Source organism: Eleutherodactylus coqui, chromosome 2, assembly GCF_035609145.1.
Source record: "Eleutherodactylus coqui strain aEleCoq1 chromosome 2, aEleCoq1.hap1, whole genome shotgun sequence".
Taxonomy (NCBI): Eukaryota; Metazoa; Chordata; class Amphibia; order Anura; family Eleutherodactylidae; genus Eleutherodactylus; species Eleutherodactylus coqui.
Genome location: NC_089838.1, coordinates 261693119 through 261713030, shown reverse-complemented (window position 1 = coordinate 261713030; position 19912 = coordinate 261693119). Strand labels below are relative to the sequence as shown.

At 47.8% G+C, this 19912-nt stretch overlaps 1 protein-coding gene across 2 annotated transcripts; it reads left to right on the top strand.

The window, feature by feature from the left end:
• Positions 1–1299: 1299 nt before the first annotated feature.
• LOC136612499 (uncharacterized protein HI_0077-like) lies at positions 1300–19743 on the top strand. 2 transcript variants are annotated; one of them, XM_066592899.1, is made up of 12 exons: positions 1300–1493; positions 5397–5482; positions 5984–6102; positions 7850–7955; positions 9024–9124; positions 9378–9527; positions 10731–10898; positions 10976–11045; positions 12845–12923; positions 13104–13257; positions 14845–14949; positions 19182–19743. In XM_066592899.1, the coding sequence occupies exons 1-12, from the start codon at positions 1387–1389 to the stop codon at positions 19209–19211; spliced, it is 1275 nt and encodes a 424-aa protein (XP_066448996.1). In that variant the 5' UTR covers positions 1300–1386; the 3' UTR covers positions 19212–19743. The 2 variants fall into 2 exon arrangements, with proteins under 2 accessions (XP_066448996.1, XP_066448997.1); XM_066592900.1 differs by having other exon boundaries at positions 1303–1410.
• Positions 19744–19912: the final 169 nt, after the last annotated feature.

The following is a 19912-nucleotide window of genomic DNA, read 5'->3' as shown; positions in this document are numbered from 1 at the left end:
CTAAGGCACATTACTCGAGCGAGTAGTGCCTTAGCCGAGTACCTCGCTGCTTGTCTCTAAAGATCTGGGGGAGCGGCGGGGAGGAATGAAGGGGAGATCTCTCTCTTCCCCCCCGCAACTCACCTGTCACCGGTGCCACCCCCCGAATCTTTAGAGACGAGCGGGGAGATACTCGGCTAAGGCACTACTCGCTCGAGTAATGTGCCTTAGCGAGTATACCCGCTCATCTCTAGTTTCTGTACATTTTTTCCTGCGGTATTGAATAACGTAGCCCGCTTCATTTTTCTGAGCCACAAAAAAAACGGCTGGAAACGTGCATTTTTTTCACACTGCAGTCAATTAAAAACGTATAAAAATGTACGGCTGTGCGCTTCCATCCGATTAACGTATACATTTTTTTGTGATGGGGGAGAAAAAGAAGTGTTGAACTATAAATCTTTATTGGAATAAAAAGAGCTTGCAGTGGACAGCGTATCCGTTTTATTTAAACGTATACCGCGCGTACGATTTTAAAAGCATTAATGTATGCTCAAGATGCATGCGCTTTACACTTTTTTCTTGTATGTTTCTCACATACGTGAAACATACGTGAAAGTGCCAGTGTGGACATCCCCTAAGGCTGGATTCACATGAGCGTTTGCCTATTTGCGCACGCATTAGAGCAGCGCTCTTGCGAAATGAACGTTGCTTTTTTGGCAGCGCATCGGTGTTGTTTACTGTACTTTTTATGCGTGTAATTGCGCATGCAAAAACAATACGCACGGTCCTCTCCGCCATAATTAGTCTAATGATTTGCGCATCTCTATTAACTTCTTAAAGGGACCTCTGGTGCACAAATGAGCAGGGAGAATGCTCGCATGCGGACAGATCCACTGACACCAACGGGTTCTATTCTATGTGTATAGCGCGCAAAACCAAAAATGGCTAATTAGTCTTCATGAGTTCCGGATGTGTTCTTTTTCCAGCAGAATTATGCAGTGCTTCGCTCATCCCGTGTATTTTGTGCGCAGCCCCCATTAACTTCTATAGCCACCTTTACTGCGCAAAAAAAAAATCAGGTTCTTTTTTAGTTTTCCTTGCGCAACTGAGATGCGCTCGCAAAATACGGAAAATCAGTGGGTACTATTCGCACGCAAATACGTCTGAGTGAAGCCGCCCTTATTAGGGGTATGAGGGGCTTCCTACAAACTCCTGTCTCTCAGGACCCCCTGTCATCGCACTGGGACCGTCCAGCAGCAGAGCGGCCGCCTCGGTGTTGCCATGACAACAGCCGCCTGCTACTACGTCACCGCGGCCCGCCCCTCCGGAGGTTCCCTGTAGTAAGGCCGCATCCCCGGCCTGTAGTTCCCCCTCCTGCCGGCTGTGTTGTGTTGTGCGCCGCCGATCATGGAGGGCTTCTCGGAGGAGTTGGTGAGCGCTCTGAAGGAGGTGGTCAGCCACAGTAACTGGCAGTGTGTCGGGCACAAGGAGAGGTTTAAGGCCCCCTGTACTAAGTAAGAGCCTAATAGTGTGTGCAGAACCCTGTGGGAACATGTCCGCGCTGCAGAGCAGTGACTGTGTGTGCATGTATGCCCGCTGTAGGGGGGAGGGTCTCCGTCTGAAGGGTGCGCCCCCACCATAGAGGGTGGGTGTCTCCCTCTGGAGGGTGCGCCCCCGCTGTAGGGGTGATTCCTCTGTCTGGAGGGGGGGCTCATGATGGAGGGGGTCCTTTGTCTGGAGGGTGCGCTCCGATGGAAGGGGGGGGGGGTCTCCGTCTGGAGGGTGCGCCCCTGCCATAGGAGAGGGGGTCTCCGTCTGGAGGGTGCGCCCCTGCCATAGGAGAGGGGGTCTCCGCCTGGAGGGTGCTCCCCTTCCGTAGGGGGAGGTGGGGTCTCCGCCTGGAGGGTGCTCCCCTTCCGTAGGGGGAGGTGGGGTCTCCGCCTGGAGGGTGCTCCCCTTCCGTAGGGGGAGGTGGGGTCTCCGCCTGGAGGGTGCTCCCCTTCCGTAGGGGGAGGTGGGGTCTCCGCCTGGAGGGTGCTCCCCATCCGTAGGGGGAGGTGGGGTCTCCGCCTGGAGGGTGCTCCCCATCCGTAGGGGGAGGTGGGGTCTCCGCCCGGAGGGTGCTCCCCTTCCGTAGGGGGAGGTGGGGTCTCCGCCCGGAGGGTGCTCCCCTTCCGTAGGGGGAGGTGGGGTCTCCGCCCGGAGGGTGCTCCCCTTCCGTAGGGGGAGGTGGGGTCTCCGCCCGGAGGGTGCTCCCCTTCCGTAGGGGGAGGTGGGGTCTCCGCCCGGAGGGTGCTCCCCTTCCGTAGGGGGAGGTGGGGTCTCCGCCCGGAGGGTGCTCCCCTTCCGTAGGGGGAGGTGGGGTCTCCGCCCGGAGGGTGCTCCCCATCCGTAGGGGGAGGTGGGGTCTCCGCCCGGAGGGTGCTCCCCATCCGTAGGGGGAGGTGGGGTCTCCGCCCGGAGGGTGCTCCCCATCCGTAGGGGGAGGTGGGGTCTCCGCCCGGAGGGTGCTCCCCATCCGTAGGGGGAGGTGGGGTCTCCGCCCGGAGGGTGCTCCCCATCCGTAGGGGGAGGTGGGGTCTCCGCCCGGAGGGTGCTCCCCTTCCGTAGGGGGAGGTGGGGTCTCCGCCCGGAGGGTGCTCCCCTTCCGTAGGGGGAGGTGGGGTCTCCGCCCGGAGGGTGCTCCCCTTCCGTAGGGGGAGGTGGGGTCTCCGCCCGGAGGGTGCTCCCCTTCCGTAGGGGGAGGCGGGGTCTCCGCCCGGAGGGTGCTCCCCATCCGTAGGGGGAGGCGGGGTCTCCGCCCGGAGGGTGCTCCCCATCCGTAGGGGGAGGCGGGGTCTCCGCCCGGAGGGTGCTCCCCATCCGTAGGGGGAGGCGGGGTCTCCGCCCGGAGGGTGCTCCCCATCCGTAGGGGGAGGCGGGGTCTCCGCCCGGAGGGTGCTCCCCATCCGTAGGGGGAGGCGGGGTCTCCGCCCGGAGGGTGCTCCCCTTCCGTAGGGGGAGGCGGGGTCTCCGCCCGGAGGGTGCTCCCCTTCCGTAGGGGGAGGCGGGGTCTCCGCCCGGAGGGTGCTCCCCATCCGTAGGGGGAGGCGGGGTCTCCGCCCGGAGGGTGCTCCCCATCCGTAGGGGGAGGCGGGGTCTCCGCCCGGAGGGTGCTCCCCATCCGTAGGGGGAGGCGGGGTCTCCGCCCGGAGGGTGCTCCCCATCCGTAGGGGGAGGCGGGGTCTCCGCCCGGAGGGTGCTCCCCATCCGTAGGGGGAGGCGGGGTCTCCGCCCGGAGGGTGCTCCCCATCCGTAGGGGGAGGCGGGGTCTCCGCCCGGAGGGTGCTCCCCTTCCGTAGGGGGAGGCGGGGTCTCCGCCTGGAGGGTGCGCGCCCACTGTGAATGTGATTTTTTTAATGTGCATCAGGCTGGGCTCACACGAGTGCTTTCTTACAGCGTATTGCATGCGTGATACACTGCCCCAATCTGCTATAGGCGGCCATGTTGCCGCTCACATGATTGCACAAAATATGTGCGCAAGAAAAATCCCAATATGCCCTATCTTGGCACGTATTACAAACACGTCAAGGTAGTACATGGCGATGAGCGGCACGCAGCCGGTCTGTGATGTCATTGCGTACAGACTGCGGGATGTGTGCACGCTGCGACAGCCCGGCCTACGACTCTGTTTTACTACTCCGTTCGGGGAATCCCTTGGCCGAACGGATCTGTCTTATGACGGAACCCAAAACTGCTGGATGGATCCCATTGACTATAATGGGGTCCGTTCGGTTTCTGCCCGGCTACCTGGCATGTTACCCGATGTAAAAGTGTTGCACACAGCGCTATTTCTTCTGGTATTTTGTGCCAGATCTGCGACAGATGGCGGGTGCAGCGCAGATGTGAACCTGGCCTATTAGAAGTGGGGATACAGGGCAGAGGGCACGGCTGGTGCTGATGACCCCAATTAATCGATTGATGGTTAGACACATAATAGCCTTGGGGCTCCTCCACACAAGTCTACGCCTTAGCGCAACGTTTTTGCGCTGCAAACACGGCTTTTTTTTGTGAACGTCTGCAGATTTTACTGCACTTTTTCTGTTCACATGATTTTTTGCGTGCGGGATACGATTTTAAATGGCTAATTTTCTGAGTTCCAAATGTGCAGAATCACGTATTGTGCGCCCCAACAGACGTCTATGTAGATCTTTGGGGCGCAAATACACACAAAAGTAGATCATGTGACTTTTCTTTTTGTGCATGCAAAATACACACATGTGAGCGTACCCATTGAAATCAATGGCTTCTATTCACTGTGTATTGCACACGCAAATGTGTCCGTGTGAAGAAGCCCTTAGGCTAGGTTCACATGCGGCGGAATTGTCACGGGATTTCCATCTGCAATCTTAAAGGGGTTGTCTCTCACCAAAACAGTTTTTTTTTTTCCATAGGCCCCCCGTTCGGCGCAGGACAACCCCAAGGGATGTGTTAAAAAAAAAAAATGTTATTACTTACCCGAATCCCCACTCTGCGACGTCTTCCTTCTTCCTACTTCTTCCTTCACCAAGATGGCCGCCGGGATCTTCACCCACGATGCACCGCGGGTCTTCTCCCATGGTGCACCGTGGGCTCTGTGCGGTCCATTGCCGATTCCAGCCTCCTGATTGGCTGGAATCGGCACACAGGGCGGAGCTACGAGGACCAGCTCTCCGGCACGAGCGGCCCCATTCACCAGGAAGAAGACCGCACAGCGCAAGCGCGTCTAAAAAAGCAAGAAGACATCATAATTAGACGGCACCATGGCGACGGGGACGCTAGCAACGGAGCAGGTAAGTGAATAACTTCTGTATGGCTCATATTTAATGCACGATGTACATTACAAAGTGCATTAATATGGCCATACGGAAGTGTATACCCCCACTTGCTGCCGCGAGACAACCCCTTTAAACCTGAGCCTAAGCAGCAAAGTGAATGAGATTTGCAAAAATCTCGTCCACACGCTGCGGCCAATCTACGCTGAAACTGACATGCGGTGTAGAATTCAGATCTGTGGCGTATCAATTGTATCGCCGTTTCCTTAGCAGGCTCTCTCCTCTTTATGGGGAGAGATGGCCACAGTGGAATACAGGCGGATAAGATGCTGGTTTTGATTCTGTCTTTCCGCTGCGGAAATCTCATGGAACTTCCGTGCAGTCCCGCTGCAGACGCTCTGCAAGATTTCCGCCGGATTTCCGCCCTGTGTGAACCCAGCCTTAGGGGGCTTTTACATTGATCTATTTATCGTTGGCATGAGTGGATGATGCCCGCGTTCACTGGTTGTACAGGCAGATACATCGTTCAGTTATTAATCCAGCCTGAGTGTGATGTTTATTATCACCGTTTACTTGTAAATTTGGACTTTTCTACTTCCAATAATGTCTTGTTTTTTCTTAAAGGTTCTATTCAGAAGACGGAGAACATCTGGTCCTCATTCACACAAGGGGTACATTTTATGCCATGGACTCGGCCTGTCCGCATGAAGGTAACCTATGAGATTGTTTTTATAATTACCTCCTACAGGGAACTACTGGAAGTCATCCGTTATATAGAACGCTCGTTAGTATACTGCTCTAGCCCAATGTTATCATGGCATTTGCTGTACACACCACAGTCTTGTTCCAACTTGCCCTAAGGATATTGGGGCATATCTATTATGCCCTATACGCCAGGCTTGCAAAAGTTGCAATTTCATGCCAGGCACCATCTCTTTTTGAAAAACTTGGTGGGGTCCAGAATTATATCACATTTAGCATAATGTAACTGGTGTACATTATATTAGAAACCTACTCTGGCTTGTATGTATAAGATAGATGGATGAAGATGGTCTTTTGGATCTTCACAATGTCCTAATGACGAGGCTGAACCCAGTGAGAGCACAGGGGGATTGTCTCTCCCCCATTCTGTATGATTACAGCATCTGCCTGTTGGATAGTACATGACTCTGTATGGTATGTTATGTAAGGTCATGGTGTTTGTCCATTAGGTGGGCCATTGGAGCAAGGAGACATAGAAGAGCTATGTGATGGTCGACTGGCATTAAACTGCCCATGGCATGACTTTGAATTCTGCTTGGACGATGGTTCTTCTTCCTCTGGATTACAGGTCCAATAAACTATAATTTTCTATTGAGAAATGAATAAAACATTTAATGTTTATATTGTTTATACATAAGAGCAACAACTATAGCAAAAATACAAACCATCATAATGAAAACCTCTATTTAAGTAAAACTGTCATACCACAGGGGCACTTCTAACAAGAACATCTATAAGGCCTCCTTCCCACGAACGGATTTCCGCCGCGTAATTCGCGGCGAAAATCCGCTGCGTTGCCCGCAGCTATTAGGTTCTATTGAACCTAATAGCACAATGCTCACGATGCGTAATTCCAGCGCGGAATTACGCACCGCGATTTCTCCCGTCCTCACCCGCAGCATGCTCTATTTTCTGCGGGTGAGGACGGGCTGTACGCACTGACGGCTTCCATTGCAGTCAATGGAAGCCGTCCGTTCACGCTATCTCCCGCTGTAACCAGCGGGAGATAGCGTGAAAAAACGCTTTCCCGCCCACCGCCGCGCGTCATATGACGCCAAATGACGCGGCCGGCCGCGTCACGTGACACGGCCGGCCGTGCACGTGACACGGCCGGTGACGCGGCGGTGGTGGGCGGTGACGGGCGGTGACGCGGCGGTGGTGGGCGGGGAAGCGATTTCACGCTATCTCCCGCAGGTAAGTATAGGGGCTCTGGGGGGCGCCGTGACGGGCTTCACTGCGTAATATTACGCGGCGGACCCCGTCACGCTCGTGGGAAGGAGGCCTAAGATACCCAAAAAGTAGCCAATGTGATGCAGCAGCCAAAAAGGCAAACACAATTCTGGGATGTATTAAGAGAAGCATCGAGTCTAGATCACGTGAGGTAATTATCCCCCTCTACTCTTCCTTAGTCAGACCTCATCTGGAATACTGTGTCCTTTAAAACAGACATAGACAAACTAGAGCAAGTTCAGAGAAGAGTTACCAAGATGGTGAGCGGTCTGCAAATCATGTCCTATGAGGAACGGTTAAAGGATCTGGGAATGTTTAGCTTGCAAAAAAGAAGGCTGAGAGGAGACTTAATAGCTGTCTACAAATATCTGAAGGGCTGTCACAGTGCAGAGGGATCAGCCCTATTCTCATCTGCACAAGGAAAGACTAGAAGCAATTGGATGAAACTGAAAGGGAGGAGACACAAATTAAATAGTAGAAAAAACTTTCTGACAGTGAGGGTGATCAGTGAGTGGAACAGGTTACCACAGGAGGTGGTGAGTTCTCCTTCAATGAAAGTCTTCAAACAAAGGCTGGACAAATATCTGTCTGGGATAATTTAGTGATCCTGCACTGAGCAGGGGGTTGGACCCGATGACCCTGGAGGTCCCTTCCAACTCTACCATTCTATGATTCTAATGCAGTTCAGTAAAATATTATTTGGGCAAAGATTGTTTTTTTTTTCCAAATTTACAAAAAACAATGCAGGTCCGATCCTGTACTGCAAGGTTACCTGCATGCTGACCATTACCTCACCCTTACTTGGTTTCAATGGTTTTGTCGCATTAATGACTCTACAGTATAAATAATAGCTATATAAGAGTTATGTGACATAGAAATGCAAAAAGTCCTGTAAATGTAGTGATTTTAAAAAAATGCTTAAAAGAAAAGTTTATTCAAATCAAATTATGTATTAGATTAAAAATGACATTTTGTGAAGCAACATCCCTAAACAAGGTCTAAAGTGTTCCAGTCTGGGGTAGCTGTCAGGCCGGCCTGCTTGTTGCTTACACTAAAAATTTTTTTTTTGTAACTTGTCTTTCTAGAACCAAGTGTATGAAGTGAAGGTTTGCGAAGAAAAAGTTTATATTCAGACTCAGAATGCATTATCATTAACCCCTTGGAAGAAAACGCCACCTAAACAGCCAGGAGGTATGGCCATTTTTATTACCTTTTCTATGTTTTGAATTTGTAATACATTTTCATGGCAATTAAACTGGTTGTCCATTTACTGGACAACACCCCCCCCCCCCCCCAACCTTCAATAGGACTGTCTGGGGTAAAATAATAAACTGAGCTCTATTTACCCCTATGCTGCCTCCAGTATGCAGCCCCCGCTGTGGTCCCAGCATTTGTTGTGATAGCTGCCGTCACAGGAAGTCAAGTGACCACCATAGTCAATCAGAGGTTGCATCATTACCACTTATTCTCCTGGCGTTGGCACTAACGGTCACCTGATGTCTGGTGACGGCAGCTATCACAACAAACGCCAGAACCACAGCGGAGCTGGATCCCGGCGGATGGGGAAGTATAGCTCAGTTTATTATTTTACCCCGGACAGTCTGTTGAAGAGAGGTTGGGTTTCGGTAACAGGACCACTACTTTAAACTGGATCTGTCAGCATCTTGTGCGCCTTAAACTGGGGAGCATAGGAGAGCTTAGTTAGGGCATGTACAGGGTAATTCAAAAAGGACGGTGCAAAAGTAAAGCTGATTTCTTCATACATGATTTCACATACAACAGCCAGAATGATATGAAAAGAGAGAGAACTCTTCAAGGTTTTTACAGCACATAGATATTCAATCTGGTTGACACTAGATGGCTTAAAACAATGTATCTAGTCTACAGTGGAGTCAAGGATATGCTAGGATGTGTCTGGGCAGAACTGGACTACCGACCTGACCTCTATCGTGTCACCAACAGCGCCCACATCGAACATCTGTAAGGTGCAATACAAACTTGAGGAGTTCTTCTATCGTTTCGTGTCATTCTGGCTGCTGTTGGTCAACTCATGTATGAATTTAATCAGCTTTACTTTTGCACCATTATTTGAATTAGTATTTTCATGGCAAAAGCTGTGTTTTTGCTGCCAGGTCATCTGCGATTATCAGCAAATCATTTTTGCTGGATTTTGTTCTATGCTCAGCAGTCTGTAGTAGAGTTTGCACCAACCTAGGTTTTAGAATCTATCCCTAATATTCAAGGTATTATGTGTTATAGGTTGCACTGGAGATGCAGGAAACAAACAAGTCATTGATGATGAGTGTTCCTTGACTTACTGGGCCAGCAAAATCCTTTGTACACCAGATGCAGAAGAGAAGGTGAGGCTGCAATTATGCAAAAATGTGCTATACGGATGCAGCAGGCGTTCACTTGACATTTAACGCATTATGAGAACTTGACTATATTATACTTCAATTCTGTAAATCGAGCTCTCACAATACACCAGTCATGTTGGTGATTGCTACAGCTCTAGATCACAGGAGTCACTTCGTCCTCTTGGCACAATGTAATAATTGATGCAATGTTTTTGCTACACTTTGTGTCAGGACATAAATGTGATGTTCTTTCCAGGCCAAACTCACTCACCGAGTGCAGGAGATGTGGAACGCAGGAAAAATTACAGAAATTGGACACAAAGAACCCCCTGAACATCCAAGCCGCATGGAGAACCTCACCATAGTGCAGCCAGGCCAAATCAAGAGAGGCAAGGGGGGCACGCTGGTGAGACATGGTGACTTGTTAGGGTTTAATACTTTCATCTCTCAGAACTTGGCCATACCAGTAATAACCTGCGTCACTGTTTAATATCCATGAACCTCTGCCAGTGCAGTGCTGCGACTATATCAGATTACGTGAGGCTGGCCACAGAGCGATGCACATGGTACACAGAGTAAAGTCTTATATAGTTGAGCATTTCAACTACAGAAATATACAGGTTCTAACTATATATAGGAAAATGAAGAAAAGCAAAAGAAGTGAGAAATGACCCATTCTTTAAAGAGAATCGGTCACCTCTTTTCTAAGCATTAAACCATCCTCAGCGCACTGTCAGCCACTAAACTGCCTTTCATGACATGTATCCATAAGTGCTAATATCACTTGCATAACCTCAGGGAATGTACTTGATCAGACTCCCACACTATATTCTGATGTGAGCTTAACAGCCTGGTGGGAATGTTGCAGTTGCCCAAAGCATTCTTTGAAACCCTGCCCCACTGGACTTTGATTGCCTCTTACTTCATCCACACAGCCGCCCCAGTATGCACATACTAGGATCGGCATATGTGCAGTTCTGTTTGCCCAGTAGCTGGCAGACTGCTCATTTTTCTTTTTGCATGCGTCACTCTGCATCTGACTTCCAGGACGTTGCTTATTTGATCGCTGTCACTACAGCAGAATTTCCTGTTCTGATTGATCAGACCAGCATGTTCCTGAGATCTGCACACCCCAAATTCTACATGAGAATGGAGCAGTAGTGTGGGTATATGCCCGCCACACCATTCAATTCTGTGGGGCAGAAAATGATTGCCGAGTGCATTGATATTTATCCGTTCCATAGAACTGAATGAAGCGGTTATCCTGCATTGCTCCATTCATACAGAGGATTCAGGGTATGGACATCTCAGTGCTTGGGCTTCAAACGATTAGATATTTATGCCTTATCCTATGAATATGAAGCAAAAATATTGTGGTACTATGGTAACACAGTGCTCTTTCCTCCAGAATAAAGGAATTTCAAATCCTGACGTCTAATGCTGGATTACAGACTTCCATAATGTTGGGTTTCTAATGCTGAACTGTATATACATTGTAACAAAATGAGTTATTTGGGATTATTCTGTACTGAAAATCCATCTCCTATGTCCTTTGATTCATCTCATGCTGTCATTTTTATAACCGTTGTTCTGTATGTTCGGCTCTTAGACCAGTAGAATAGCATTGTTGCACTCTCTAGCAAACATCGAGCAGTGGGCAATAGACCTGTCCTGGGACATCATCGCTCGCTTCGCTACCTTCCAACTGCAGAGCGGTGAGAGGCTTCCAAGAGAATTCTTCTCGGATTTTGTGAAAGTGGCTGGAGATGAAGCAAAGGTTTGTAGCTCTCAGTATATGGCTGAAGATCTCTATTCATGTGACACAAATAACCTATGGTGACTTGTCTTCCTCAGCATTACTGTTTGCTGGAAAAGCGACTTGTAGAGCTGGGCAGTCATTTTGGAGCGCTCCCTGTACATGATGGTGAGAACATACTGCAGTGTGACCATAATCACTGTGATGAGGTTGTTGCACTTACTTTGTGTGCAAAATTTGATTGAACTATGTGTGCTCACCCGCTACGTTGATGAATGGGTTCCTAGCTATATAGACACCTGGGTGGGGAAGCTGGATACATAGCTATATACTAGCTATATACTATCACTGAATCACCTGCCACAGATAGGTAAGTGGAGTGCATGACAAGTGCAGGCAGCCAATCCTACACAAGTACAAGTACACATCCAACAAATACATTGAGTGTGAAGGTGCACATTGAGGGCTTATTCAGACGACCGTATATCGGCCGGGTATTCACGCCAGCCGACATACGACGTCTCTCTCGGCAGGGGGAGGAGGCTGGAAGAGTGGGGAGCAGTGCTCTGAGCTCCCGCCCCCTCTCTGCCTCCACTCCGCTCCTCTTCTCTTATTCTAAATAGTGCAGGTGGGATGGGGGTGGGGCTAAGTTTCAGGAATTAGCTCCGTCCCATCCCACCTCCCCTCATTGCAAATAGTGCAGAGGGGCAGAGAGGGGGCGGGAGCTCAGAGCACTGCTCCTGGCTCTTCCAGCCTCCTCCCCCTGCAGAGAGGGACGCCGTATATCGGCCGGCGTGAATACGCGGCCGATGTACGCTTGTCGGAATAAGCCCTAAGCTATAGGTGGGCCCATAGAGTTGGGTCCAATTATGCGCTAAGAACATTGCATTCTTATGTGGGTAGTATAAACCATATTTTTCTGCAGATATTAAGCGTGTGAGTGCCGAAGCTTGTGTTTGTTTGTTACTGTAATTCTTGCAGCCATAGCTTAATGTGCATCTTCACACTATTTGTTGCATGTGCATTTATGTAGGAGTGGCTGCACTCCATTTACCCATCTATCCCAGGTGGTTCAGTGATAGCATATATGCCAGGTATTCAGCTCTCCAATTCAGGTTGAGGCTTTTTATCCCTAAGAAAGCTGTCTATAGAGCTAGGAACCCATCCATCAAGGTTCGCCTGGACGTGGCGGATGGGCACAAACTAATTTGATCAGTTTGTTCACTAAGAACATTGCATTTTTTATGTGCTTAGTATAAACAGTTATGGATTTTTATGCAGATATCAAGTGTGTGTGCTGAAGCATATGGTTGTTACAGATAGAGTTTGCTAATCCAAATTCTGACTGTCTCATCAGCATGGTGCAAAAGAAATCTAGATCCATCTGAGCAGGCGATGTTCTTATACTGCTCAGTGATCACATTTTTGTACTCTTTTGCCCGCTGGAATCTTGCCTTCCTGTTTCTTAGACAGCAGTTAGAGTGGTTGTCTGCTGTAATAGCCCATCCATCCTAAGCAGTTGGGTATTACGACATATTAGTTGGAGCACCAGCATTGGGTTTGACTATAATTGGCTTCACTATACAGTACTTGTTCATCAGATCGATTCTTGACATCCTCCTCTGACCCTTGTTAAGTTGTTTACACCCACAGAATCCCCTCTTGCTGGATATTTTTCTTTGATCACACCCTTCTCCATAACTTGGCCAGGATGGCAGTGTATGAAATTCCGACCTTTACTAGTGTAGCACCAGTGACCAAGCTTTGTTTTGAAGTCACTCAGATCACTGGATCTTCCCACAATGCGGATTCACACTGAAACCGATCCACGGAAAACTTGATATTATGCTGTACTCTAGGGTTACTTGTCTAATTATCATGCAGGAAGCTACAATCATGCCAGGGCAGATGTGTCTAATGAAGTGGCCACTCAGTGTATATGACCGTTGATATATTTACATTTCTAGGCTTGTGGCAGTCCGCTGAAGACACGGCACATGACCTGCTTGGACGGCTGGCTATTGTACATATGGTCCATGAAGCCAGGTAATAACTTCCAAATGTGTAGTCCTCCTAACATCACCGACAGCAGGTGAACCACCATGACTATTGGATTTGCCTGACTCCAGTAGTGCAGTTCTGTGCTGTAGAGCCCACCGAGGGGTCAACATGATGTACACCATCTTGTATTAACACTTTTTTTTTTTTTTTTCTGCTTGTTTTAAGAGGTCTCGATGTCCACCCGCAGATGCTGCAGAGATTTTTGGCCCAGGGAGATAAAGGTTCTGCTCAGGTATTAGAAGTTATATACACAGATGAGATCACCCATGTGGCAGCAGGCCTGAAGTGGTTCACTTACATTTGTAACATGGAACAACGGGTGAGAGGCTCAAATTTTTATTTATTTTTTACCAAATGCTTATTCTCTGTATATAAAAGTCTGATTGTCTATGGCAGCACTGCTGATCTGGGGATGAAATCCCTGAAACTACATGTTGGGTATTGACTGCTGTATTCCACGCAGTCCTGACAATGGGGGTAACCATTAAAGAGGTTTTCTAGAGCTTGCACTACTGATGTTCTATCCTAGTTGGTGGGGTTTCGCTGCTCGGGATGCCCGCTGTCGGTGTGGACAGCGCTGAAAGCAAATAACTATTTCAACGTTGCAGCGGCACAGTTCCTATTGAATTCAGTGGGAGCCGTACCTGCAGTACCAACCTGGGCCTCTGTAATATGGATAGCGCTTTTTGCTTCCAGCACTGATAGCGGGCCGGGCGATCAACTGATTGGCTGGAGTGTGCTGCCCAGGATCATCGCCAATCAACTACTGGACTTACTTTCCTAGGAATACCACCAGTATTAAAAGTTCTGGATAACCCCTTCTAATTTGTAAAGGGACATTTAGAGACAAGCAAGTGAATCTCAGCAGTTAGAGAAATGAGCACTTTTGAAAAGTATCTCCAGCCAGTCCTTAGTGGAATAAACCTTGCATAAGTAAAGGATTTGTTTCCACCTTTTACCTTTAATGCCACAAAAATGGAAATTTTGGGGGATGGCTCTCTGTGTGTTCAATATCCAGACTTTGCGCCTGATGGTCTTTGCCTACAGCTGGGAGCCTCTGAGTTTTTTGGCTGGGCCAGTATAGCTTTTGAGCTTGGCCTATAGCCTCCGGGCTTTTGTCTAGGATGTCTATGCCTTTTAGTCTCTGGGTTTGGCCACTGACTTATGACCTCTGGGCTTAGCCTGTAATCTTCAGTGGCAAAACCAGTAGATGAAGTCTCTTCCTCGCCATACAAATTCTGTAAGGTCCCAGGTAAAGAATACCTTTTGGATGACTATGAGATGTAGGCTGGCAGGTATTTCTGTATGGTTAGACTACCTTCACCCAGGTGAGTGTGACATTGGGCTGAGAAACTCGGCCTGATATCGCTTTCACAAGCATGCGTTTTACCCGTGGATGCGAGGTGATTTTCAGGAAAAAAACACTTTGCATCGCTTCAGTGAAATTCCAATTCCACCCTTAGAATGCCTATGTGGTTGTGCAGCACGGTTTCTGCATTAGTAGAGTACACTTCCATTTATCAAGTCTGGAAGACAGCTTCTTGGAGTTTCACTAGTACTTTATTGGTGGAGTCTCCAATCCTATTAGTAGAATAGTATTTAAGGGTAACAACCTTCCCTAGTTTTTATTTAATCCCTCATAGAGGCTGTCATGGGTGTAAGGGAAACAACAAGACTACTTGCTGGTAAGCAGTTTATGAGCCCACGACAGCACCACAAATTTTCCACTAATTGCTGTATTTCGCAAAGGTTGTGTGAGCAGCAACCTATGGCAGATTGGTACTGCCTATTAAGAGTACGCTGTACCGACATGCTCGTGTGAGTCTGGCCTAAGAACCATAGAAAATACATGTATTAGGCAATGATTGTACAGAATATTTGAATATACTTATCTTATTTCCATTAGGACTGCTTATCCACCTTCCATCAGATGGTACCCCTGCATTTCAGAGGATACTTAAAGCCACCATTCAATACGGAGGGCAGAAAATCAGCAGGGATGACTGAAGAGGTAGGTAACTTATGCAATGTAGCCCTTTGTCTGCCTTGTACCCCTAAGGTTCTCCCCTACACACTGGCGGATTTTGGGCCCTGCGATGTCCGTGTTAATCCACAGACTGCACATGGCCCCAGTATTGGCCTACGAGGACATGCACATTGACATATTTCACACAGACCGATGGCCCACGTGAGAAAACTTAGCGCATGTCCTATTCCTCTTTGTATCCTGGGCCAGATATAGGCCACGCCAATGCATGTGCAGGTGCTTTGTCCATCTCAATAGGACACCCCACAGACTGGTATCTGTGTGCTGTCAAATGTGAGTGGCACCCAAGCCTCTCAAATGCACCTTGCAGTTAGAGCTAGCGCGCTCCTAGCCTGAATCTCAGACTGTATCAGTGCAATGTCCACTTTGGTGTGAGTCCAGTAGTATTCTGAGTTTAGATTGCTTTGATGCAAATACTGGATGATCATGAAAATTATTTTGAGTTTTGGCCATGTAGACCCGGCTAATAGTGTAATGTAAAGCAGTTACAGGTCAGTTGACAATCGGTGTGGACCCAACTCTATGCCCTGACATGTTACTCAACTGGGATTTGTGTCGTCACATTTTAGCAGGCAGCTACTACGAATGGCACCAAAATCCATCTCACATTTAGGCCTCCTTCACATGGGCGACACCACATCGCTGTGAGAAAATCGCAGCAATATCGCATCGCTGCGATTTTCTCGCAGCAATACCGCGATTTTGTAGCGCTACAAAGTCGCATGTGACGCTACAAAATGACGCAACTTTGTAAAATTTGCTACTGTCAAAGTTGCATCGCATGCAAGCCGCGTTTTCGTGCAATGTGATGGAACAGAGAGGAAGGCTCCATAGAGAAACATGGGCTACAAAACCTCGCGTGTCGCGAGCATATCGCCAGACCTGCGAGGTTTGTGTGTCGTTTTGTAGCATGCTACAAAACTTCTCATGTGTGAAGGAACCCATAGGAAACCATTGGCTTCACATACATGCGATTAGTACCATCGTAGCAATGCTACAAAATCACGCGACTTTGTCGCCCGTGTGAAGGAAGCCTTAAAGGGGTTGTCCCGCGAAAGCAAGTGGGGTTATACACTTCTGTATGGCCATATTAATGCACTTTGTAATGTACATCGTGCATTAAATATGAGCCATACAGAAGTTATTCACTTACCCCCTCCGGTGCTGGCATCCCCGTCTCTATGGCTCCGACCGAAGCCTTCTTCTCCCTGGATTAGACGCGCTTGCGCAGTCTGCCTCTGTCCCGTTGAATGGGGCCGCTCCAGCATGTTCGCGCCGCACAGGTCTTCTGCGCATGCAGAAATATATAACTTCTGCATGGCCAATATTTAATGCACGATGTATATTACAAAGTGCATTTATATGGCCATACAGAAGTACTTTACCCCACTTGCTTTCGCGGGACAACCCATTTAAGCTCTGTAATTTTCCCCATGGTTATTAATAAAGCTACCACTAAGAAAAAAAAATTACCTTTAAAAGGGTTTTCCAGGGAAATGCTATTGATGACCATTGATTTCAAGGAGATGTGCCTGCAGTTACAACTGCCAGCCACTACACCGAGGTCGGCGCGGAGACTCCCGCACCCACCTCTGTTTATTTGCAGTGCTGACAGCATGCGCTCACTCAGCTGACCGGGCGGGGTCCCGAACGAGAAACCCCAGCCGATCAGCTATTGTTGACCTATCCTGATGATATGTCATCATATGTATTTCCCTGGAAAACCCCTTTTAAGAAGCAGGACTCACCTATATAATACAGGTATCCTAAGTATATTTAGGACAGCACATTGCAACCACATAGGGATTGTTATTTACATGCAGCTTTGCTGCACTTAATCACCATACTTATTTGAATAGCTAAAATCTGCAGCCTAAATTGACATACTGCAAATATAAAATCCACAATGAGGGTGGATTTGCACAGGCGTATTGGCGCTCACAATACGCAGAGAATAGAGCCAATTGATTTCAATGGGTTAATTCCTATGCATTTTTGCATGCGTGAATATAAACACGGCATGCTTTTTTTTTGTAGTGTGCATTTGCGTACCAAAGGCCCCATGTGCTTGCACATTACGCTGCGTAATTTCACCTTACAACGAACACATCTGGAACTAATTAAGCTGCATAGCCTTGTAAACCTTGGCACGGGTGTGTCCCACGCCCACGTGAATGGTCCGCAACAGTGCAAAACGTATGGTAAAATGTACATGAAAGCGCGATGTTCACAGTGCAAAAACATTGTGGCAACATATGCATTTTTGCGCATACAGCCACGTGAGTCTGCTCTGAAGGTCAATTTACTCTGCAGCATGTGAAAGATTTCTTGAATTCTCATTCACTTGTCTTGTATTGTAAGACGCTGTGTTTTTTTCATATATAAATCCATACTGTAAAATATGCAGTCTATAGTCTACATGCTCTAAGGGTGGTTTCACACCCAGCATTTAGCTTGGGGTCACACGGGACGGAAAAACCATGAAGTTTTCGTGGGATAAGCGTAGCTTCAAAACCCCGTGGCCTTTCGACACGGGTTTTGGAGCAGCTTTGCCGTTGGCATTCTGCTGTGGCTGTCTCTCACCAAAAGAGAGGCCGCTGCAGAAACTAGGAAAGAATTGACATGCCGCGGCTTGACCGCAATGTGAGGATGAGATTTTTGCAAATCTCATCCACTTTGCGGGCTCAGCCCGGGTCAAAAAGCCGCGGGCGGAATTGCCGTGCAGAGAGTCCACACGGAAATTCCGCCCCGTGTGAACCCAGCCTTAGGCTAAAATAATAGTGAGGGTTTGGATTCAGCTTTTTTTTTTTTTCTTGTTCTTTTGCACCAAGCCCAGAAATTTATCCAGCAGCAATAAGAAAGACTTCGGCAGCATCCAGGGTGCAAATTGATATCCAAAGTTTTATTCCCCCATCACAGAAAAACTGAGCTTGACAAAGGCCAACATGGCCGAAACGTTGCCTGTTTTTCTGTGATGGGGAAATAAAACTTTGGATATCAATTTGCACCCTGGATGCTGCCGAAGTCTTTTTTCCATTGCTGCATGTGATTTTGGTGATCAGGATTCAATCACCTGTCTCTTTTGGCTACTGCATAATCTATGCCCAACCCCTGGAGGGATATACAATTTGTGCTGCTGGCGACCTGCTTTCTCTGAAATTTATCCAGCAGGAGGGAGAATTCGAAGTCTCTTCTTTTAAATCCACTTCTGACTTTGGCTCAAAAAAACATCCTAAAAACTGTGTGTGTGAGATAGGTAAATTGCAGATGCATATAGCAGTCCTCAATATCCACTCTTACTTGGGATGCTGCTGGTGTCTCCACACTTCCCTTTTCAGTTTGTCATATACTGCACCAACTGACGTGAATGGGCAATCCTAGAATACCCTTCCAGTCCAACTCCACCATAGTTGCTCATTGCTACTGATTGTTCCAAAAGTCTTTATGCATACAAGGAGTGTTTGAACAGCGGCTGTTCTGGATGATTATTCATTTTTTAATTCCCATATGTTGCATTAGGAACTTTTATGGGGAAATGTAACGTCCAAGATAACCCCTTTATGATAAACGACCTATCCTCAGTATAATAGTCGCTCAGTAAGCTTCCCACTGACAGTATTGCAGTCACAACTCCCATTGAATATTATAGGAAATGGGTTTTTAATAGCACTGTCAACATTGTAGCAGCCCAGTGTGGTATCTGCTTCCTGTGCTGTATACAGTAACAGCGGGCCTGAGGATCCCGAGCAGACAACCCGTCCTCTCCACCAATCTATTGATGACCAATCCTCAGCATAAATAAGAGACAGCCCCTTTTTAAGATTACTGAAACAAGTTTAAATATAAGATTTAAAAATGTTTTCTAGGCGAGTTTGACACGACTGCTTCACTTGGGCTCTGCATTGTTGTACTGAACATGAAACCATGGGAGGTCTGAGTGTTGTGGCCATGTGAAATAGTTATGTGCATATGTAGCTATTGTAAATGTCCAAAGATGTGCATTAGGCTTTATAGCCACTTCTCTGCTAGTCATCTTTTGTGGGCCAGCAGTTACCGCAGACGTTTGTTTTAATGGCAAAACCAGACCAGATCGAATCTTGCACCTTCCTCCATAAGGGGTTAACAATGTTATAAGTGGTGACCTGTATTAGTTGCACACAGTGTACATGTTAACTGTCTTTTCCCCTCTCTTTCAGTGGTATCTTCCCTTGGTAAAACCATCGTGAAAGAACCCTCATCTAGTTACCATACATAAACATGGGTATCTGTGCTTATTTTAAAGCACACACAGCCTCTTCCTGCTGCTTCATCCCAACGGCTTGCACTCCATTTCTATACACTGGTTACACGGACTCATTGCTGGCCAATGTGAGGCGAAGAATGACTTTTAATGGACTCCTAGCATAGTAGACTATGCTTTTCTTTCTGGCACAGAATAGCGCAAACCTGTGAAACTTGAGATCCTATTGGTCTCTGTTTCAGCAGTTTTCGGTTATCACTTTTCAGAACTTTACACCATGACAGGATCGCTGGACAAAGACAATAATGTGATGTGAACAAAGCCTACGGATTTATGCTCAATCAGTGTATGTTCTATTAAACTGCTCACAATGATGATTTATACAAGGTTGTGTTAAACAGTCATTTAATGTTGTACTAAAGTCCAGAAGCACTGGAGCATCTTAATTAAGACACGGTAATGGTGGATGCTGCTGCATTGTTTATTTTATTAAAAATTAGTTACTTTTTACAGAATTATTTTTGGAATTTGGTGGATTTATAAAGTATAAGGAACCTTATTTAACGGTAGCACTGAAAGCAGATTCTGAGGTTGGAAGACTTTTAAGGGAAAGATGCAGACTACAGTTAACACACAGTCTAGAGGACCAAGTTTCCAGACTAGGGCTAGTATCCATAAAGCAGAAGT